This window comes from Mustela nivalis (assembly GCF_964662115.1).
Source record: "Mustela nivalis genome assembly, chromosome: 1".
Classification (NCBI taxonomy): Eukaryota; Metazoa; Chordata; class Mammalia; order Carnivora; family Mustelidae; genus Mustela; species Mustela nivalis.
In genome coordinates, this window is record NC_139020.1 from 204,901,753 (window position 1) to 204,925,947 (window position 24,195).

General features: G+C 40.3%; 1 protein-coding gene across 1 annotated transcript; it reads right to left on the bottom strand.

The window, feature by feature from the left end:
- Positions 1-12,764: 12,764 nt before the first annotated feature.
- On the bottom strand, positions 12,765-13,802 carry LOC309862764 (olfactory receptor 7A17-like; the record flags this gene model as incomplete). The annotated part of the gene is made up of 1 exon (XM_082726989.1): positions 12,765-13,802. The coding sequence occupies one exon, from the start codon at positions 13,800-13,802 to the stop codon at positions 12,765-12,767; it is 1,038 nt and encodes a 345-aa protein (XP_082583115.1).
- Positions 13,803-24,195: the final 10,393 nt, after the last annotated feature.

Here is a 24,195-nt window from a genome sequence, read left to right on the forward strand (position 1 = left end):
GCTCGGCCCTAATCAATTCCTTTTGGTCATCCAAGGCTTTCTCCAACCTAGCTATTGCCTGGATAATTGTTAGCCTGAATTCTTTTTCTGAAATATTTTCTATGTTGATAGCCTTTAGCTCTGTTGAAGAAGGTCCATCCTCTGTATTTTTCTTCTGTTGGGCATTCCTCCTCCTAGTCATTTTGGTGAGAGATGACTGAACAGATGTAGCTGAATGTATCGACTGTGGTGCAGTCCGTGTGCACTGTGGAACACTTCTGAGTAATCAGGATTCCCCACTGAAATGAGAGAAAAGAAAAAAAAAAAAGAGTGAGAGAGAGACGTAAAGAAAGGGAAGATGAAAGAGAAGGTTCTTCCCAAATGGGCCCCAATGTAAGATTTATGAAGTTATACAAACAAACAGACAAAAAAAAAAGTGATAAAAGTATATAACAAGAACATTTTTTCATGTGTCTGATAGCCATTTGTATGTTTTGATTGGAGAAGTGTCTGTTCATATCTTCTGCCTTTTTCTTGATATGTTTGCCTGTTTCGTGTCTGTTGAGTTTGAGGAGTTCATTATGGATCCTGGATATCAACCTTTTGTCTGTACTGTGATATGCAAATATCTTCTCCCATTTCGTGGGTTGCCTCTTTATTTTTTGACTGTTTCCTTTGCTGTGCAGAAGCTTTTGATTTTGATTAAGTCCCAAAGTTTATTTTCGCTTTTGTTTCCTTTGCCTTTGGAGACATATCTTGAAAGAAGTTGCTGTGGCTGATATCGAAGAGATTACTGCCTATGTTATCCTCTAGGATTCTGAGGGATTCCTGTTTCACATTGAGGTCTTTCATCCATTTTTTTTTAATATAATTTTTTATTTTTTAACATGGGGGCTTAAGTGGGTACGAGAAGAATAAATGAAAGAAGATGGGATTGGGAGGGAGACAAACCATAAGTGACTCTTAATCTCTTTCATCCATTTTGAGTTTATCTTTGTGTACGGTGTATAAGAATGGTCGAATTTCATTCTTCTACATATAGCTGTCCAGTTTTCCCAGCACCATTTATTGAAGAGACTGTCTTTTTTCCACTGTATATTTTTTCCTGTTTTGTTGAAGATTAATTGACCATAGAGTTGAGGGTCCATATCTGGGCTCTCTACTCTGTTCTACTGGTCTATGTGTCTGTTTTCAGGCCAGTACCATGCTGTCTTGGTGATCACAGCTTTGTAATAAAGCTTGAAATCAGGTAACGTGATGCCCCCAGTTTTATTTTTGTTTTTCAACATTTCCTTAGCGTTTTGGGGTCTCTTCTGATTCCATACAAATTTTAGGATTATTTGCTCTAGCTCTTTGAAGAATACCGGTGGAATTTTGATCAGAATGGCAGTAAAAGTATATATTGCTCTAGGCAGTAGAGACATTTTAACAATGTTTATTCTTCCGATCCAAGAGCATGGAATGGTCTTCCATATATTTGTGTCTTCTTCAATTTCTTTCATGAGTGTTCTGTTGTTCCTCGAGTACAGATCCTTTGCTTCTTTGGTTAGGTTTATTCCCAGGTATCTTATGGTTCTTTGTGCTATAGTAAATGGAATCGATTCTCTAATGTCCCTTTCTGTATTTTCATTGTTAGTGTATAAGAAAGCCACTAATTTCTGCACATTGACTTTGTATCCTGCAACGTTGCTGAATTGCTGTATGAGTTCCATTAGTTAGGGGATGGAGTATTTTGGGTTTTCCATATAAAGAATCATGTCATCTGCAAAGAGAGAGAGTTTGACTTCTTTATTGCCAATTTGGATAACTTTTATTTCTCTTTGTTGTCTGATTGCTGTTGCTAGGACTTCTAATACTATGTTGAACAAGAGTGGTGAAAGTGGGCAGCCTTGTCTTGTTCCTGATTTCAACGGGAAGGCTCCAAGCTTTTTCCCATTGAAGATGATATTTGCTGTGGGTCTTTCATAGATAGATTTGATTAGGTTCAGGAATGTTCCCTCTATCCCTATACTTTGAAGCGTTTTGATCATGAACGGATGCTGGATTTTGTCAAGTGCTTTTTCTGCATCAATTGAGAGGACCATGTGGTTCTCCTCTCTTCTCATATTAATTTGTTGTATCACATTGATTGATTTGCGAATTTTGAACCATCCTTGTAGCCCATTAGCCCTCAGGGAGATTCAAATTAAAACCATATTGAGATTTCACCTTACACCAGTTAGAATGGCCAAAATTAACAAAACAGGAAACAACATGTGTTGGAGAGGATGTGGAGAAAGGGGAACCCTCTTACACTGTTGGTGTGAATGCAAGTTGGTGCATCCTCTTTGGAAAACAGTGTGGAGATTCCTCAAGATATTAAAATTAGACCTTCCCTATGACCCTGACATTGCACTCCTGGGTATTTACCCTAAGGGTACAGATATCGTTAAAAGAAGGGCCATCTGTACCCCAATGTTTATAGCAGCAATGGCCACAGTCACAAAACTATGGAAAGAACCAAGATGCCCTTCAACGGACGAATGGATAAGGAAGATGTAGTCCATATACACTATGGAGTAATATGTCTCCATCAGAAAGGATGAATACCCAACTTTTGTAGCAACATGGACGGGACTGGAAGAGATTATGCTGAGTGAAATAAGTCAAGCAGAGAGAGTCAATTATCATATGGTTTCCCTTATTTGTGGAGCATTACAAATATCATGGAGGACAAGGGGTGTTAGAGAGGAGAAGGGAGTAAATTGGAAGGGGAGGTGTATCACGAGAGTATGGACTCTGAAAAACAATCTGAGGGGTTTGAAGTGGTGGGGGTTGGGAGGTTGGGGTACCAGGTGTTTGGTATTATAGAGGGCACGGATTGCATGGAGCACTGGGTGTGGTGAAAAAATAATGAATAATGTTTTTCTGAATATAAATAAATTGAAAAAATTTAAAAAAATATATAACAAGAGAAAAAAAGTATATATGCAAATAAAGGAAGCAAGCAGTCGAAAGAACCCCAAGTGTAAGATTTATATACTATCAGTAAAAACAGAAAAGCACAGAAACACTGGTGGACGAAAAGAATGCTAGAGTGGTTACAAAATCTCAGTGTGGGCGATGAAGTTTGTTTTGATCCTTTCTGGATGTATCTTGATATCTTTGTTAAGAACTCAACTTTTCTAGGTTAAAGGGGGATTAAAAATTGTTTTACCTATATGGGTAGTGTTGATTGGGGAAAGGGGATTACTTTGACGTTTAATTCTATATGAATATTAGAAAATAAAAATAAAAGAGGAATAAACTAGACTAAACTAAACTAAAAAATTCAAAATGTAGAAATGCAAAAGAAAAACACAGGTGTATGTATCAAAAATTTCAGGTTAGAAGGTTATTATGGAATTTGATGTACTGGACACCTCTCTGTAATGGTAAATAGGTTAAAAAATTATCTGTATAAAAAAATGAGCCAGAATAGTGGGAACAAATTAAAGATAAAAGTTGTCCTATGAAGTAGTGGTGGTGGTTCTCTTGTAGTCTTTTTTTGTTTGTTTGTTTTTTCCTGGTTGATTTTCTGGGGGAAGGGCCTGCCACGTGGGTTTTCAGTCAATGATGTTCCCTGAGTTAAGTCCTCTAGTCCCCCTTAAGGGGGTGGGCTCTGAGAAAACCTGTTTTTTCAGGCTTTTGTTCTCTGGAGGTTTTTTATATTTGTTCACCTTTTTTTTTTTCTCCCTCTCACCTTGACCACTTTTGATGGTTTTTGTAGGTTTAGAGGAAAGCAAACTGTATCCTGACCTCCCTCTCAGAGAGAATCCTCAGTCTGCTCTTTTGTGGATGTTGCATAACCAATATAAATTTCCCCTTGGCTGCTGGCAGAGTAGGTTCCAAGTCGCGGTCCCTGGGTATGTAGGATCTTCTGCTTGTACCCTAAACCACGGCAGCGGCGGCTGTCTGGGCAGCTCCAGACCGCCAGAGAGGTTCCAAGCAGCAATGGCACACTGAGATTTTCCCACTGGCCCAGGCTGGGAGTGCCTGATCTTTCTGATTCTAAGAGCGCCCAGTTTGCGTGCACCTCTTTCAGGGGAGGCTGTGGGTCGTGCACGTGTCTCAGGCTCTGAGAACGGGGCACAGGTCTGAGAGCACCAGGCTGGGCCTTCCTGCACCTCTCTCAGGGGAGAGTTTGGGCATGAGTCTTAGGCTCTGAAACAATGGCGCTTATCAAAGAGCACCAGCTGGGCCTTTGTACCTCTCTCAGGGGAGGATGAGCGGCACACCTATCTCAGGCTCTGTAGCAGGGCTTGCACGTTCTGCCATCTGGCGTGGCTCCCATCCCCTCACAGGAGCCAGAACCCACACAATCTCAGGCATGCTGGTGTCTCAGGGACTAAGACCTGGTTTCTCCACCGCACTCTCTGGCTCAGTGCCAGGGGAGGCTGTCCTTGTCCCTAACTGCCCTGATTCCCACAATATGCCCCCCACCCTGTGATACTTTGCTCTTTTGAAGTGCTTTCAATCAGTCTCCAAATTAATGCTGGTCCCCAGATCCAGGGCACTCTCGCTCATATTAGGGGTATTACTTTCCAACTGGACACCTCTGGTGGCTCCCTCCCCCTTTTCTTCATCTTCCGATATCAGTCTGCCATTCCCACTCTGCTTTACCTGCCCACTGGCATCTTATGCCCCTGTAGAGATCCAGATGTGTATAATTCTGATCTCAGGCTGATTTCATGGGTGATCACAGTTCTTTGGTAGGTAATCAGCTCACTTTAGGGTACAGGTTGAAAAGGTGCCTCCTCCTACTTCCCCGCCATCTTGCCCCCCCCCCCAACTCTTTCTGTAGGCTTGTGGAGGATGGGAATGAAAATGGCGGCCTCCCAATCTCCAGCCTGGAGGACCGGGGGCTCCACTCCTCAGTGAGCCCGTGAGCCCTCGAAAAAAGTGCTCAATCACTCCTGTCTCCCTGGCCTCTGGCCGCGCTCCTAGCTCATCCTGCCTGTGACCTAGCTTTTCTGTCTCTGGCACACAGCCCCGCCTGGAGTCTCTGAACCCTGCGGATTCCTGAGCTCTTCCGGGGGGGGTGTCTTCCTGGATCTTTTGGGGTCTCCGCTCACAGAGCAGTGTCCTGTGCCACAGATCACAATTTAAGGTAACCCTAGTTGAGAGCTCACTCCTCAGCTCCATCTCTGTAGATGGCTTCCCTGCTCTAATACCTGTGAGATCTGCAGCACTCAGACACCCCCAATCCTTCTGTGACCCCACAGGACCTGAGACCATGCTGTCCCTGCATGGGCTTCACCCCGGTTTAGCCTCTGGAGTGGTATCCCTCAGTGAAGCAGACTTTTAAAAGTTCTGATTTTGTTCTCCATTGCTCTGCCACTTGCTGGGAGCTGGCCCCTTCCCCCACGGTCTGTATTCCCATAGCTTTGGATTCACTACTCCACCAGTCCTACCTTTTGGAAAGTGGTCAATTTTCTCTTTCTAAAATTGCTGCTCTTCTTTTCTTCAATCACTAGGTGTCCAGAATGGATTGATAAGCTATCTATCTGATCTCCCGCTACCTGATGTCGTCTCACCCTGCTACTTCTCTGCCATCTTGCCTCCACCCCTATATGACTTTCTGATAGTGGGCTTTTGGAGGTTCCCTCCCCCTGCAGTTTATCTTTCCCTGTATTGCCTTGGATTCACTTCACCAAACCTCCTACCTTGCAGAAAGTGGTCACTTTTCTATTTGTAGAGCTGTAGCTATTAGATATCTGGTTCAGTTTGCAGGTATTCAGAATGATTTGATAGCTATCTAGTTGAATTCCTGGGATCAGACAAAACTAAGGTTTCCCACTCCCCCACAATTATGGATTCCTATCTCTTCAGAGTCTCTGACAAGATTATTCCCTCTGATGGGTACACACTTCCCTGGATAACCCTGCTGTCTCCTCTTGAGGCCTCTGTAGAAGTGTGTGCTGGCATATCCAAGCAACCAGTAAAAAAAAAAAAAAAAAAAAAAAAAAAAAGCACCTCCATATACTTTTTCTTTTTACTAGATTTTTCTTCATACCACCTGTCACCTTCTGACATTCTATCTAATCTTTTACTTGCTTATCTTCTCCATCACTGCACTATGCAGACTTTGTTTCTCGACACCTATACTCTTTCCCTGGAGGTTAGTCAGTATGAAAGTTTATTCCCCAAATGTGTGACAGAATTTCTCACTGAAAGTATAGAATACATGAGTACTTGGGAAAAGGCCAAGTGTGGAATGTGCATTCCTATTCAGAGCTGGAATGTGGGGTCCTGAGAGGGGACAATTTCCATATAAAATCTATGGATATTCACTTTCTGAATATAAAATGAAAATTTTAGGATTTCAATGATGTTTGTAATGTTCCTTATTGAAAAAAATTAGTCATTTATTTTTTATTCCCTGGTAGACATCTCCACCACCTAGAACCAGGACATGTTATACGAATTTTATCTTCTGGGATTGTCAGAGCAAATGGAACTGCAAACCCTCATATTTGGACTTTTACTCTCCATGTACATGATCATTGTGCTTTGGAATCTGCTTATCATTCTGGTTGTTAGTTTTGAATCCCATCCCTCCACACCTCCATTTACTGCTTCCTCTCCATCCTGTCCTTTGCAGACATATGTTCCACTTACATCACCATCCCCAAGATGCTGTGGAAAATCCAGACTCAGATAAAATTCATAACCTATGCAGGCTGCCTCACACAGATGTACTTTTTCATACTCTGTGCTGTACTGGATGACTTTCTTCTGACCATGATGGCCTATGACTGGTTTGTGGCCATCTCCCATCCCCTGCATTACACAGTCATGAATCCCCAGACCTGTGGACTACTGCTTCTTCTGTCCTAGGTCACATGTATTCTGAATTCCTTCTTACCAAGTTTAATGATGTCATGGCTTTCCCTCTGCCTGCCTCTATGTCTACTTGTGATCTTTTTCTCTGCCAAATAAATAAACAAAATCTTTAAGAAACTATAAATTCTGATTGTTGTCCATTTTTGCATTGAGATTAAAAACAGGAATTCATTACTAAAATTAATGTTTGCCCATTCTACCTTAAGCCTTTGTGTCTAAATATATATCCTTTTAATTTCATGATAATTCAAATATTGTCTTTTGATTTCTAACCTCTCCAAATTTCTTTCAGATTTCTTTTCAATATAAGAGATGTGGTTATTGTGTCTGTTTTGTACATACATGTTTAGGAGTGTATTTGTAGGATGTATTGTAAAAATGTACATATACATATACATGTCTATGCTTCTTACCCATGAAAGGCTTGTTGGAATCACCAAATACTTCCAAACACTGTATTTATTCCCAGCAACCCCCACCTGAATTAGATATAAAGAAACAGAGTTTTCAGGTTGATTGCATTTTTTTACAATATATAATAAATCTTTAAAGCTTTTGTGCATTTTCTTGAATTATATATAAATGGGCATCATGATGGCATGTATTCTTAATTTTTGTATGATTACTTGAATTCAGGAAATTTTACATTTTTTTAAAATTTATTTTTATTTATTTTCAGCATAGCAGTATTCATTATTTTTGCACCACACCCAGTGCTCCATGCAATACGTGCCCTCTGTAATACCCACCCCCTGGTACCCCGACCTCCCACCCCTTGCCCCTTCAAAACCCTCAGATTTTTTTTCAGAGTCCATAGTCTCTCATGGTTCACCACCCCCTCCAATTTCCCCCAACTCCCTTCTCCTCTCTAACTCCCCATGTCCTCCATGCTATTTGTTATGCTCCACAAATAAGTGAAACCATATGATTATTGACTCTCTCTGCTTGACTTATTTCACTCAGCATAATCTCTTCCAGTCCCATCCATGCTGCTACAAAAGTTGGGTATTCGTCCTTTCTGATGGAGGCATAATACTCCATAGTGTATATGGACCACATCTTCCTTATCCATTCATCCGTTGAAGGGCATCTTGGTTCTTTCCACAGTTTGGTGACCATGGCCATTGCTGCTATAAACATTGGGGTAGAGATGGCCCTTATTTTCACTCCATCCGTATCTTTGGGGTAAATACCCAGGAGTGCAATGGCAGGGTCATAGGGAAGTTCTGTTTTTAATTTCTTGAGGAATCTCCACACTGTTCTCCAAAGAGGCTGCACCAACTTGCATTCCCACCAACAGTGGAAGAGGGTTCCCCTTTCTCCACATCCCCTCCAACACAAATCTGCTTAGTTTCTTCTATGTCATTGTAATTCAATGAATTGTTTAAAAGAAAAATATTGTTATAAGTAATCAATGAATTCAGCAGGATATACAAATATAGAAAAATTGGTTGCAACTCTATACACTAATAAGAAACTCTCAGAAAGAGAAATTAAGAAAAAATCCCAATTAGAGCTGCATCAAGAATAAAATGCCTAAGAATGAATTTAACAAGGAGGTGAAACATCTGTACACTGAAAGCTATAAGACATTGCTGAATGAAATTGAAGACACAAGGAAATGGAAAGATATTATATGATCATTGATTGGAAGAATTAGTAATGTTTAAATATCCATACTAGGGAGTCCAGATGACAGAAAAGTAGGAGGCTGAGACTACTTCAGCTAGCAGGATATCAGCTAGATAGCTTATCTAAAGATTGCAAACACCTGCAAATCCATTGGCAGATCAAAGAGAAGAAGAGAAGCAATTCAGAAACAGAAAAAAAAACACTTACTGAAAGGTAGGTCTGGTGGAGAAGTGAATCCAAAGCGACGGGAAGATAGTCCCCGGGAGGAGGGGCCAGCTCCTGGCAAGCAGCAGAGCAATGGAGCACAAAATCAGGACTTTTAAAAGTCTTTTCCGCTGAGGGACATGGCTCCAGATGCTAAACCAGGGCAAAGCCCACACAGGGTCAGTTTGGCCTCTGGTCCCACAGGGTCACAGAAGGATCGGGGGGTGTCTGAGTGTCACAGAGCTTACAGATATTAGAACGGGGAAGCCGGCTACAGAGACAGAGCCGGCAGTGAGCTCCCAGCTCCAAGTTACCTTGAACCTGTTGCAGTCTTGGTGAGCTCAGAGCACGGCCGGAGGTCAGCCAGACGGGAGATACTGGGCGCTGTTCTCTGAGGGCACACTGAGGAATGGGGCTCCGGGCTCTTGGCTCCTCCGGGCCAGAGACCAGGAGGCTGCCATTTGTATTCCCATCCTCTGGAACTCTACAGAAAGCACTCAGGGAACAAAAGCTCCTGAAAGCAAACCTGAGCGGATTACTCAGCCTGGCCCCTGGTAAGGGCGGTGCAATTCCGTTTGGGGCAAAGACACTTGAGGATCACTAAAACAGGCCCCTCCCCCAGAGGATAAACAAGAAATCCAGCCAAGACCAAATTCACCTACCAAGGAGTGCAGTTTCAATACCAAGGAGAGCAGCAGAATCCAGAGGAGGAGAAAGCAAAGCACGGAATTCATGGCTTTCTCCCTGTGATTCTTTAGTCTTGCAGTTAATTTAATTTTTTTTCTTTTTCTTTTTTTTTTCTCTTCTTCTGCTAAAATTTTTTTAACTTTTACCCTTTTCATTTTTTAACGTTTTTAAACTAGTTTATCTAATATATATATTTTTCTTTTTAATACTTTTCCTTATTCATTTTCTTTTTTTAACTCTTTCTTTTTCTTTCTTTCTTTCTGAACCTCTTTTTATCCCCTTTCTCCCCCCCTCACAATTTGGGATCTCTTTTGATTTGGTTAAAGCATATAATGCAATTCCTATAAAAATTCCATCCATCTTTTTCAAAGAAATGGAACAAATAATTCTAAAATTTATATGGAACCAGAAAAGACCTCGAATAGCCAAAGGAATATTGAAAAAGAAAGCCAAAGATGGTGGCATCACAATTCCAGACTTCAAACTCTATTACAAAGCTGTAATCATCAAGACAACATGGTACTGGCACAAAAACAGACACATAGATCAATGGAACAGAATAGAGAGCCCAGAAATAGACCCTCAACTCTACAATCAACTAATCTTCGACAAAGCAGGAAAGAATGTCCAATGGAAAAAAGGCAGCCTCTTCAATAAATGGTGTTGGTAAAATTGGACAGCCACATGCAGAAAAATGAAATTGGACCATTTCCTTACACCACACACAAAAATAGACTCAAAATGGATAAAGGACCTCAATGTGAGAAAGGAATCCATCAAAATCCTTGAGGAGAACACAGGCAGCAACCTCTCCAACCTCAGCCGCAGCAACATCTTCCTAGGAACTTCGCCAAAGGCAAGGGAAGCAAGGGCAAAAATGAACTATTGGGATTTTATCAAGATCAAAAGCTTTTGCACAGCAAAGGAAACAGTTAACAAAATCAAAAGACAACTGACAGAATAGGAGAAGACATATCAGATAAAGGACTAGTGTCCAAAATCTATAAGGAACTTAGCAAACTTGACACCCAAAGAACCAATAACCCAATCAAGAAATGGGCAGAGGATTTGAACAGATATTTCTTCAAAGAAGACATCCAGATGGCCAACAGACACATGAAAAAGTGCTCCATATCACTCAGTATCAGGGAAATACAAATCAAAACCACAATGCGATATCACCTCACACCAGTCAGAATGGCTAAAATGAACAAGTCAGGAAATGACAGATGCTGGCGAGGATGCGGAGAAAGGGGAACCCTCCTACACTGTTGGTGGGAATGCAAGCTGGTGCAACCACTCTGGAAAACAGCATGGAGGTTCCTCAAAATGTTGAAAATAGAACTGCCCTATGACCCAGCAATTGCACTATTGGGTATTTACCCTAAAGATACAAATGTAGTGATCCAAAGGGGCACATGCACCCGAATGTTTGTAGCAGCAATGTCCACAATAGCCAAACTATGGAAAGAACCTAGATGTCCATCAACAGATGAATGGATCAAGAAGATGTGGTATATATACACAATGGAATACTATAGAGCCATTAAAAGAAATGAAATCTTGGCATTTGCAACAATGTGGACGGAACTAGAGCATATTATGCTTAGAGAAATAAGTCAAGTGGAGAACGACAACTATCATATGATTTCCCTGATATGAGGAAGTGGTGATGCAACATGGGGGCTTAAGTGGGCAGGAGAAGAATAAATGAAACAAGATATAATATATATAATATATAATATATAATATATAATATATACATAATAATAATATATATAATAGGTATCTATAGGTATATGTACGTGTATATATACGTGTATATATATATATACCTATATACATACATATACCTATAGATACCTATATATATATAGTTATATATATATATATATATATATATATATATATAATGGGATATTGTTTAGTCATACTAATGAGTGGAATCTTGGCATTTGTGTCACCATGGATGGATCCTCAGGGCATTATGCTCGATGAAATAATTCAGACAGAAGAAGATAAATACTATGATCTCACCTACATGTGGAACCTTAAACCAAGACGAAACCAATCCAAGCTTGTGGATATGCAGAACAGATTGGTAGTGCCCTGAACTAGGAGGTCGGGATTGGGTGAAATGCATGATAATGTCAAAAAGTAAAAATTTCCTGTTATAAAATGAGTAAGTCATGGGCATATTATGTCTAGAATGGTGGATTTAGCTAAAAAAACTGTATCACACATTTGAAAGAAGCTAGGAGAAGTGATCTTGATGATTCTCATTCTGAAGGAAAGTTTGTAACTGTATATTGTAATGGATGTTAACTGAACTTATTCTGGTCACTTTGCAATATATACAAATATTGAATCATTGCATTGTACACATGTAATTAATGTAAAATGATGTCAATTATTTGTTAACAACATTAAACAACAACAATAATAATGACAAGTAACAGTTCATCCATAACATTGGCTCAGGTTGCTTCACAAGTATGGTGGCCACAGGTGAGTGTTACAGGCATCACTGTCCATTGGCTGAACCTTAAAGGAGATGATGACAATTCAAGCAGAGACAGTCAAGTATCATATGGTTTCACTTACTTGTGGAGCATAAGGAACAACACTGAGGACATGGGGAGATGGAGAGAAGTGAGATGGGGGAAATTGGAGAGGGAGATGAACCATGAGAGACTGTGGACTCTGAGAAACAAACTGAGGGTTTTCGAGGGGGCGGGGGTAGGGGTTGGGTGAGCCTGGTGGTGGGTATTATGGAGGGCAGGTACTGCATGGAGCACTGGGTGTGGTGCATAAACAATGAATGCTGGAATACTGAAAAGAAATAAAATAAAATAAAATGGAAAAAAAGGTCTACATCATTCAGAAGCGCAGTTAAGGAGTAAAAGGGAATGATAGCAGACCCAATGTGAAAACTGATTTTGTATTTTCCTCTATGGTGAAATTATATAAATGGCCTTAGATACCAAGTGTTAGTTTTATCCATATAAGTAATACAACTCATGATTATTCCTTTAGTAAGTCTAGGGAAATTTTACTTGGCATGATATATGCCATCTGAAAAGAAATAATTTTTCAGATATCAAAGTGGTCTTGTAAAAGAAACAGCTTTCAAATATTTCTTTTTTTTTAAAGAAGTACAGGCACTGAATATTTCCGTTTTATTCTTCTATTATAATATCCAGTCTAAATGTAACTAATCCAAGCTTGGGAAGAACTGTGGGAACATATGAGAATGTACCTAGTGGTAAATTGTCTGTTTTTCAGACAGAGCAGAAAGCTTACTAAATAGAGTATTCTGAAATTGTAAGAAATAGAAGTTTCTGGAAAAAGGAGCAGATTCTATGTCACAATGATCAAAAATCATGGCTTTGAGTCCTTCAATCAAGGCACTTCTTCACCACCAGGACAATTGTCCCTTTTATAGGTGCCCTCCTGAAGACTCTTTCTAGAGCCTCTTTTATGTCTCTGTTCCTCAGGGTGTAGATGAAGGGGTTCAGCATGGGTGAGACCACCATGTACATCACTGAAGCTACTGCACTTGCGTGGGAGCTCTGGGTAGCAGCAGAGCTAAGGTACACTCCCAGGACCGTACAATAAAATAAGGAGACAACTGAGAGGTGAGATGCACAGGTGGAAAATGCTTTGTATTTGCCCTCAGCTGATGAGATTCTTCTTATGGATGAAATAATCTTAGAGTATGAACAAAGGATCCCAGCAAGGGGAGCACCAGCCAGCAGTACAGCTGAAACATATATCACTGTGTCATTAAGAAAGGTATTAGAACAAGCAAGTTGGATCATCTGATGGAGTTCACAGAAGAAGTGCGGGATTTCCACCTCTGAACAGAAGGAAAGATGCAACAACAGCAAGCTCTGTAATAAGGAATTCAGAACACTAACGATGCAGGACACCAGAGCCAGGACTCCACAGAGCCAGGGGTTCATGATGACCGTGTACTGCAGGGGGTGGCAGATGGCCACAAAACGGTCATAGGCCATCACAGCCAGGAGTAAGTCATCCCATCCTGCAAAGAGTAAGGCAAAGCAGATCTGGCTGATGCATCCTGTATAGGTTATAACTTTGCTCTGCGTCTGTATATTCACCAACATCTTTGGGATGGTGGTGGTTGTGAAACAGATGTCTACAAAGGATAGGTTGGCAAGGAAGAAGTACATGGGGGTGTGGATTTGAGAGTCAGAGCTGACAGCCAGAATGATGAGCAGGTTTCCAAATAGAGTGATCAGGTACATGGAGAGGAAAAGCCCAAATATGGGGAGCTGCAGTTCTGGTTTGTTTGATAATCCCAGAAGAAGAAATCCTGAAAATTGGGTATCATTGCCATGCCCTGTGTCATGGTTGTAGTGACTTGAAATTAAGAAAAAAATAATTACTTTTAGCACAGACATTAGTAACATGGCAGAAGTGCTATATTTACATGGGAAAATATATTTACATAGGTAAAAATGCAGACATTAAAGAAATTGGATTAAAGAAATTGGATGAGGTGTGCCCTTTACTGGGACTTTGGAAGACCTCAACACAAGGTGACATTTGAAGACAGACCTCAGGGAAATCTGCAGAGAAGACACAAGTTTATTTGCGGGATATGTGCCCTGCAGGAAAAGGAGCCAGTGCAAAGGCCTGAGGAAAGTACTTGTTTCAGACAGTTCTAAAAATGGAGCTAGTGTGGTCAGGAGACCAGCAAGAGGGAGAGTGATGAGTGATGATGTCAGGGAATGTTGAACAAGGTGGCACCTGAGATTTCAAGAAGGAAGGGAGTCTTTCATTCATGTGATATTCCTTGCACTTCATTAATTTTTCTCCTAGAAAAACTGTTAATAAATATGGATCCATTCCTTATTTTCAAGTGTTGGTTAACACTCTGGAGGCTGTATTTTAAGGGTACCATATTGGGACACAACAGACTCCTGGGGCCATGTAACTACCAGGCTCTTCTCACCTCCAGCTACATATTTAGGAAGGAAATGATATTAGTTAAGATCTCAGCATCAAGTTATCATTACCCAAAGGAATATAGAAAAGTCCCCACATTCCAGTTGGTAAGACTCCCATGAACATATAACTTGGTGCTTTATTTAAATATGACCAGTTTTTCCTGTATTTAGTTAACTACAAAAATTTTAAAGGAAGAGAAAAAGAAGGGGGAGAAAGGTCTAATAAGTCCAGATGGTCCCTAAGAGATCATGAAGACACGAAATATTCCCTGGTTCTGGCTGCCTTCCAACCCCTTGATACCCAGAATAACTAATAAGGCAGCAAAAACCCATTAGTCCAAAAGAGAAAAGAGTGATATATTTATGGTGTCAAGACACCTTAATGTATGAACACCCACTAGATGTATGAATAAAAGGAAAACACATTGACTAAAGGAAATACACAAGGTACAAAAATAGAGGGTATTCGCCAAGATTAAATGGTAAAATATTTTCCCAAATGATATTGAATGCAAAATTTTGTGATTAGTTAATGAATTTTGAATCCTGGATCTACCACACAGTAGCCATTTGAATTTGGGAAGACAACAAACTCATTCTAAAATTGTAATATTCTCACCAGAATAGTGGCGGTAGTGGTATTCATCCTACTAAGATGGTCAATAGATTGAGTCCATATATATATAAAGTTGAGCAGAGTTCATTCCTCTTTTTTTTTTACTTTTTAACTTAACAGTATTCATTGTTTTTGCACCACACCCAGTGCTCCATGCAATCCGTGCCCTCTCTAATACCCACTACTTGTTCTCCCAACCTCCCACCCCCAGCCCCTTGAAAACCCTTAGATTGTTTTTCAGAGTCCATAGTCTCTCATGGTTCACCTCCTCTTTCAATTTCCCTCAACTCCCTTCTCCTCTTCATCTTCCCTTGTCCTCCATGCTATTTGTTATGCTCCACAAATAAATGAAACCATATGATAATTGACTCTCTCTGCTTGACTTATTTCACTCAACATAATCTCTTCCAGTCCCATCCATGTTGCTTCAAAAGTTGAGTATTCATCCTTTCTGATGGAGACATAATACTCCATAGCGTATATAGAGTTCCTTCCTCTTAGTGTATCAATGGCTATTCTCTGTTCAGTTGTGTTTATATGTGTGTGTGTGTGTACATATATGGGGATTTGTGTGTTTGCATGTGCATACATGCTTCATCTTAATGTAAAAGGCATGCTTACTGTGGACAGTAAAAAAAACAAAAATGGAATCCACTTCATAAAAGAAAAAAAAATGGTTTTAATAGAAGTCCAGTGGTGGCTAATGTGGGAAAAGAGTATCAATAAAGAGTCTATCAGAAGACCAGTTTGCAGAGAGAAAAGGTTTTCAGTGTGAGTGCTTAGGTTACATCAGACTCCAGGGATCCTATGTTGACTGCTCCACTGTCCTCCTCATGGGGTCCACCCTATGTGCCTGATATAATTGTGGATGATTTTGGGTCTTCTTATTTTCCTTAATGACATTCCTTCCTTTGTTATGATGGGTTTTGGGTTTTGATTTTTGTTTGACACAAAATCCAATGGGTCCTCACTTGGCCTGGTTTTCTGTTCCTTGTCTGTCATGAAGAAACCTTGTTAGACCATACTCTGTAAAATCTGGCATGTTCTGTGACAGTCTATCCCATTCCTATATATGATTTATCCTTGAAGACCTTGTGTTATGCTAGCACTTAATTCCCTGTTCTCCATTATAACCTATGATCCAAAGGAGCAGGGCGTCTCTTGCTTTGTTTGACTCTTTGTGTTCACAAAAGTGCACATTTATATAGAAACACGTTTAAAAGAAATGAGAATTCATTAAATAGAATGCTAGGGAAAATAAATCAAGTTAAATATTGTGGATTCAAATAATTGTCTTCAACAAAATGAACAATAGTCTAATACTAACATCTTATAAACAAGATATTCAATAGCGACAATCACATCAACATGGGACTCTTGTTCAGGATAAAATGAAGTGAAAGCTTGGAGATAAAAGAATAGGAAAACATCCTCTTAATATACATTGCAAGGGATAGTAGCTAAAATTGTAGTTTGATCATATGTGACCATGAAGGGACTCAATCATGCTTATGATAAAGATGCAAAAGATCTTCAGTTGAATACAAAAAAGTGTGTTTCACATAATGTCGGAAGGCAGTTGTTATTAAAAACAAACAAACAAACAAAAAGATTTAATTCCAAAATATACAATGGTAGAAATAGGGACTATTAGATGTGCAATAAGATGACAATATGTATAAAAATCAACTCTTACTACTAAGAATGCAGAAGAATTTCAGTACTTGAAAGCAAGGAGGGGAACATGATGTGACCAACTGATAGATTTGACCACACGAAATAGGTAGGCTGTCACTGAATCCCATCAACACATCTATATACAATACAAAGAGTAAGAGGCAAACAGCAAGCTTGGTGAAAAAATTACCATTCTTTTTTTTTTTAAGAATGTAACCAAAATACAATATAGACACCAGATTCCCAGTAGATGAAAGCAATGTACTTGTGAAAACAATTTGCATACAGGAAGTAAATGGAAAATAAAGCAAAAAAATATATTAGCCTCCTCAGTAATAAAATAGTGTCAAAGTGATTCTCTTTGGCATATCCCTTTTTGCATTTAGGTACATCCCCCTCCCCCCAGGGAATATCAGTGGGAGAGATGATACTGTAAAATGTATGTCTCAAAAACTACTGTCACAAAGTAGTATTACCTTCCATGGGGCTGGATCTTTCTAATAAGTACAGAACAAACTAAATATACCAATACCTGAAAATTAAAAAAAAAAGTTCTTGCTCCCTGCTCATACCTCCAAGCCTAATGCCTTGTTTCCCTACTCCCTTAGCTGCAAAAATCCTTGAATATATTCTAATTTCACTGGAACCACTTTATGCCCCCTAGTCCTTACATTGTCTCATCCAACTGCACTTCCATTCCCACTGTGTATTTTTTTAAAATTTTTATTTTTTTTAAGTTTCTTTTCAGTGTTCCAGAATTCATTGTGTATGCATCACACCCAGTGCTCCATGCAATATGTGGCCTCCACAATACCCACAACCAGGCTCACCCAACCTTCCACCTCCTCCCCTCCAAAACCCTGAGTTAGTTCCTCAGAGTCCACAGTCTTTCTTGGTTCCCACCATGTATTGTTAACCATGATCTTATAATGCTGAGTCCAATGAACACTTCTCTCTAAAATATATTAAATATATTAAATAAGGAATAAATATATTCCTTGAGCATGGGTGGCTCAGTCAATTAAGCATCAACTTTGGCTCAGGTAATGATCACAGGGTCCTGGGATCTAGTCCCACATCAGGGTCCCTTCTTAAGGGGGACATCTGCTTCTCCCTCACCCACATCCCCCTGCTCATGCTCTCTATTTCTTGCTCTTTCTCAAATAAATAAAATCTTTAAGCTGAAATAAGAAACATAATAATTTGAAGATCTATATTCTTTAGAAAATATAACTAATAAAATATACTAAATTAATTATTTTTAAGCTTAGTAGTTAATCCAGCAAACAAAAATATAGTCTCTTGACTCTGGAATAGGCTGGTTGGGCTCTCAGTTGACCTCAGGTAAAGAGTGTCAGGATCCATTCTCTCTGGTCCTTTCCTGAAATACCGGCTGAGCTCTGATACTCACCTGGGTTGGGTCTGCAGGATGAAAGTCTCTGTGTGGAAGTCCAAATTTGTCCCTGGATAGCTGACAATGGAGTCAGAAGCTCTGTTCCCTGAAAGGACAGCAGGAATGACTGAAGCATGGGTCCCCCAGCCAGACAGAGTACCCCAAAACAAGAACCATATCCTTTCCCACACAAGGATGCACCATGGTAAAAGATTGAAGCAGCGGAGATATTTACAGATCTCTGTCTCTGGTCATTAGGCACTGTTTGCATTGTTACCTCCACCTCTGAGCATATTATTCCCCTGTGGGCCTCTGGTCTGGATGGAAAAAAAGTTTTTTCCTGCCAATTCTATGTTCCCAGGAGACCAGATTAGTAATCAGGTGAATCTAGTTATTATTACCTTCTCCACAATCTTGCCTGCCTTCCAGAGCTCTAACCACTTTGCATCTTATCCCAGTTTTTAGTTAATGTTTTCTCCAAATCCAAGACTGAGGAATTTGCTTATCCAGGTCTCATGGACCTCCAATGTACTGTGTTATGGCAGAGAAGATCTCCTTATATCTCTAGAAAATTTCTGTTCTTCTATTCAACAGTTGAAAGGGGTATGTTAATTTGTGATAAACATATGGATACAGTGCCCTTGTCTTCACGATGCTTTTGACTGATCAATCATGTGAGTCATACTGATGATGCAAATTCAGAATTGCTGTTTAGTGCTCAATTTTAAATGTTTGTTAATTATAAGATATTTGGATTGCTTTATGTGCCATACACTGAGCTAGGATCTTATTTGGATTTTTTTTTCATTTTTGCAAAGTCCACTTTGTAAGGTCTGTACTATAATTAACCTTAATCTACACTTGAAAAGTGGGGTTCAGAGGTGTCAAATGAGCTACCCAGAGTTAAGAGTTGAGGGAGGAATAAGCTTGGACTGGAACTCCACCAAGATATGTCTAGTTCTCAAACTCTAGGTCAGTGGTTCTCAACCAGGGGCAATTTTGCCTCCAGAGAACACTTAACAAGATATGAAGAAATCTTGGTTGTCATAACTAGGGAGGTGCTACTGGCACCTAGAGGCTTGAGTCCAGTGGTGCTGCCCCATATCCCACAATGCACAGGATGACCCCCACCACAGTGAATTATCTACTTCAAAAGTCAACAGTGAAGAGGATGAGAAACACTATTTTAGACCTGAACTTCTACAACACTAACATGTGTTTGATTCACTTGAGGATCCTGTTCAATATCAGATTCTGATTTGGCAGAATATGGGTGAGGCTCAGAGATCCTGTAATTGCAACTGTTTCCCAATTGCTACTGATGCTACCAGTCCTGGTCTATAAACCAGTCTTTGAGAACTAAGGCTGTGGTTCAGTGTTTGAGTCAGGGATAGTTATTTTTAGATCTTCTCTACCAAGAATCCACATGCTCACCTCAGGTTTGACCTCAGGTGGTCACCTGATGTACTCAGTAGGTGACCTTGTGCATTCCTAAGTTTATGTGTGTTTCTTGAGTACTTCCCTCCTGAACCATGCTGCCTAAGGGGGGAGATGATTCCAGATGGACGAGATGCATAAAGCAAGGTATAGGGAAAATGTATGGGGCTTCCCTGCCTTCTCAAGGTATACCATTCTACCATTCTCCATATGTTCACCAACTTGAGTGTTCTCTGAATCATTCTTTTGGGTTTCATGGAATATTCCTTATATAGACACGATTGATTAAATCATTGGTGATGAGACTCCATCTCCAGACCTTCTCCCATCCCAGGAAGTGAGGGAATGGGAACTGAAGTTCTGATTCTCTAATCACATTGTTGGTCCTCCTGGCAAGCTTCCCCTCTCTATAGGTACTTTCCTAAACTCACTTCATTAACCTGCTGAAAGACATCTTTATGGCTCTCATCACTTAGGAAATTCAAATTTTTAGAAGCTCTATGCTGGAAATGGGGATGAAGACCAAACATTTATATATATATTTTTTAGCATAAATTATAATATCACAGTTATAACTGTAGTACTGGAAGAAGCCTTGATTGGAATTCTGTCACAATGTTTCTTGTCTCAAACTCTGGCACAATGGTTCTCAACCAGACATGATATACCTTTGGGGATATTTGGGTCATGTCTGAAAGGATGCAACTAAACATTTATAATCCCAAATATTTATCCAGCTCCAAATATCAACATTGGGAAGGTGAGGAATATGATTATAGAGCAGCACTTTTCTACCTTCATTATGCATACAAATCATCGAAGTTTGTAGCTAAAACACAAATTCTGACTCATCAAGTCTCCTGTGGGCCTAGAGACTCAGCATTTCTAACAAGTTATTGGTGTTGACGCAGAGATCCAAGTCCATGGGGCACAGTTTGAGATCAAGGCTGTGTTCCTGTATTAGAAGATGGGTACATAGTTTTAGGTCTTCTCCACAAGGAATCTTCTGTGTTTGTAATTTTGAAAAAAGAAAAAGGTTTTCACATATGTCTATAGGGTTTGATATAGTCTGTGTTCAATTCTTTTATATAAAGGCTCTTAAGTGACATCAGAAAATTTATATATGAAGAAGACTTTATAGTAGGCAGAATATGGGCTCCCAAAAGATGTCCAATTCTTAATCCAAAGAGCGTTTGAAAATGTTTGTTTCTCTTGCAAGGAGAAGTAGCCAGAAGATGGAAAAAGGCTACTAATCACCGATTTCAGTATAAAAACATTAACCTGGATTATCCAGATGGACTAGTGTAATCACAATGGCACTCTAAATGTGGAAGAAGGAGGACAAAGAATTGGAATCAGAGTGACATTTTCAGACTTTGGGCTGTGGGCTTTGAAGGTGGAAGAAGGGCCACCAAACAAGAGAGTCAGATAAGAGATTATGCTGAGTGAAATAAGTCAAGCAGAGAGAGTCAATTATCATATGGTTTCACTTATTTGTGGAGCATAACAAATAACATGGAGGACATAGGGAGATGGTGAGGAGAAGGGAATTGGGGGAAATTGGAAGGGGAGATAAACCATGAGAGGCTATCGACTCTGAAAAATAATCTGAGGGTTTTGAAGGGGCAGGGGTTGGGAGGTTGGGGGAGCCAGGTGGGGGTATTATGGAGGGCACGGATTGCATGAAGCATTGGGTGTGGTGCATAAACAATGAATTCTGTTATTCTGAAAAGAAATTAAAAAAAAGGCAGATAGCCACTGAAAAGTGAAATAAGAAAGAGAGTGAATTCTCCTCTGGAGTATCCAGAAGGATCACAACTTGCAGATTTCTTAATTGTAGCCCAATGAGACCCATTTCAGGTTTCTGACTTTCTAGAAACTTGTGATAAATCTTTGTTTTAAGCCACTTCTGTGGTGGCTTATTATAGCAGGAATTAAATACAGACATTTGTTCAGAAAAATTTTGCTTGTAGGAATGGAGTTTGAGCCTTTCAACTCATTCAGTGAACTTCCCTTGGATGAAGGTATTTGGTATTGCAATCCCACCTTAAATGGAAGGAGAAAATCAGTTTCAATCTGGAGATATTCTTCCCCATTAGCTGGATGGTGATTTCGGACTTCAGAAATGCAAATGTGGTTTTGACTCTAGGCCTTTGAAGATTTGAGATAGAAAAGCAATTTATTATTAAAATTAAGATCACCTATTTTACTTTAAATGTTTGTGTCAAAATTCCTCATTTTTTTCTATATTATGTTGATGCAAATGTTTGTTTCATTTGTATCTCCTCTAACTTCCACGTTTTCTTTCAACACAATAGATGGGATTTAAATCAGTCTCTCTGAAATTTGAGAAAGATGACTGAGGATCATAGGGGAGGGGAGGGAAAAAGGAAACAAGATGAAACCAGAGAGGGAGACAAATGATTAGAGACTCTTAATCTCAGGAAACAAACTGAGGATTGCTGGAGGAGAGGAAGGTGGGAGGGATGGGGTAGCTGGGTGAGGGACATTGGAGGGGGTATGTGCTATGGTGAGTGCTGTGAAGTGTAAGACTGATGAATCACAGACCTGTACCCTTCAAAGAAATAGTACATCATATGTTAATAAAAAATAAAATAAATTAGTCTGTGTCTACATAAATGTTTATGAATGTGTTTATTTGGTAGATATATACAATGTGCACACACATATCCATAACTATACTCTTAACCTTGAATGTTTTCTTGGAACTCATTAGGTGCTTGTATGCATTTCATTTATTCCTCACAACATTTCTGAAGTTGGGGTAATGAACCCACATTGCCTTTAGAAATAAGGAAATTGGGGGAGACAAGATGGTGGGGAAGTAGGAGGAGGCGCCCTTTCAACCTGTACCCTAAAGTGAGCTGATTACCTACCAAAGAACTCCGACCACCCATGAAATAAGCCTGAGATCAGAATAATACAAGGTCTGGATCTCTACAGGGGCAGAAGACACCAGTGGGCAGGTAAAGTGGAGTGGGAACATCCGACTGATATGGGAAGATAAACAAAAGGGGGAAGGAGTCACCAGAGGTGACTGGAAAGTAATACCCCTAATAGGAGAGTGCCCTGCATCTGGGAACCAGCATTAACTTGGAGACTGGGTGAAACACTCAAAAAGAGCAAAGGATTGCGGGGGGGGGTGGAAATTGTGGGAATCGGGGTGGCTAGGGACAGGGGCTTAAGTCACCAGACCCAGGACAGCTTCCCCTGGTGCTGAGCCAGAGAGAGTGCGGCAGAGAAACCAGGTCTTGGTCCCTGAGCCGCCAGCGCGCCCAAGATTGCATGGGGTCCGGCTCCTGTGAGGGGCTGGGAGCCTCACCAGATGGCAGAATGCTGAGCCGTGCTACAGAGCCTGAGACACGCGTGCCCCTCACCCTCCTCTGAGAGAGGTGGGCAAGGCTCATCTGGCGCTCTTAGACCTGCACCATTGTTTCAGAGCCTGAGACACGCTCCTGCCCCAAACTCTCCCCTGAGAGAGGTGCACGAAGGCCCAGCCTGGTGCTCTTGAACCCACGCCCTGCAATCAGAGCCTGAGACGCAAGTGCATGACCCACAGCCTCCCCTGAGAGAGGTGTGCGCAAGCCCAGCGCTAATAGACCCAGAAAGACCAGGCATTCCCATACTGGGCCAGTGGGAAAATCTCAGTGTGCCATCACTGCTTGGAACCTCTCTGGCGGTCTGGAGCTGCCCAGACAGCTGCCACTGCTGTGGTTTTGTGTACAATCAGAAGATCCTGCATCACCAGGGACCATGATTGGAACCTGCTCTGCCAGCAGCTAAAAGGGAATTTAGATGGGCTCGCAGCACCCACAGGAGAGCAGACTGAGGCTTCTCTCTGAGAGGGAGGTCAGGGTGTAGTTTGCTTTCCTCTAAACCTACAAAAACCATCAAAAGTGGTCAAGGCAAGAGAGAAAAACAAAAGTGAACAAATATAAAAACCTCCAAAGAACAAAAGCCTGAAAAAACCGGTTTCCTCAGAGCCCACCGCCTTGAGGGGGGCAGCAGGACTTAATTCAGGGAACATCATTTACTGAAAACCCACGTGGCAGGCCCCTCCCCCAGAAAACCAACCAGGAAAGGAAAAAAAAAAAAGACTGCAAGAGAACAACCACCACTACTTCATAGAACAACTTTAATTTTTAATTCGTTCCCACTATTCTGGCTCATTTTTTAAAAATATAGATAATGTTTTAATCTATTTACCATCACAGTGAGATGTCCAGTACATCAAATTCCATAATAACTTTCTAACCTGAACTTTTTCATACATACACCTGTGTTTTTCTTTTGCATTTCTATTTTTTAAATTTCTTTTTTTAAATTTTAGTTTAGTTTAGTATAGCTTATTCCTTTTTAATTTTTATTTTCTAATATTCACATAGAGTTAAACTTCAAAGTAATTCCCTTTCCTGAATCAAAACTATCCCTATAGGTAAAACAATTTATAATCCTCCTTTATCTTAGGATTTGAGTCCTTTAACAAAGATATCAAGATACATCTAGGAAGAATCAAAACAACCTTCCTCGCCACACTGAGAATTCATAACCACTCTCCCATCTTTTTCTTCCACCAGTGTCTCTGTGTCTTTGTGTTTGTACTGATAATATATATGTCTTACACTTGAGGTTATTTTTGACGAGGTTCTTCCTTTATTTGCCTATATATATATTTTTTCTCTTGTCATATATTTTTATCAGTCTTTTTG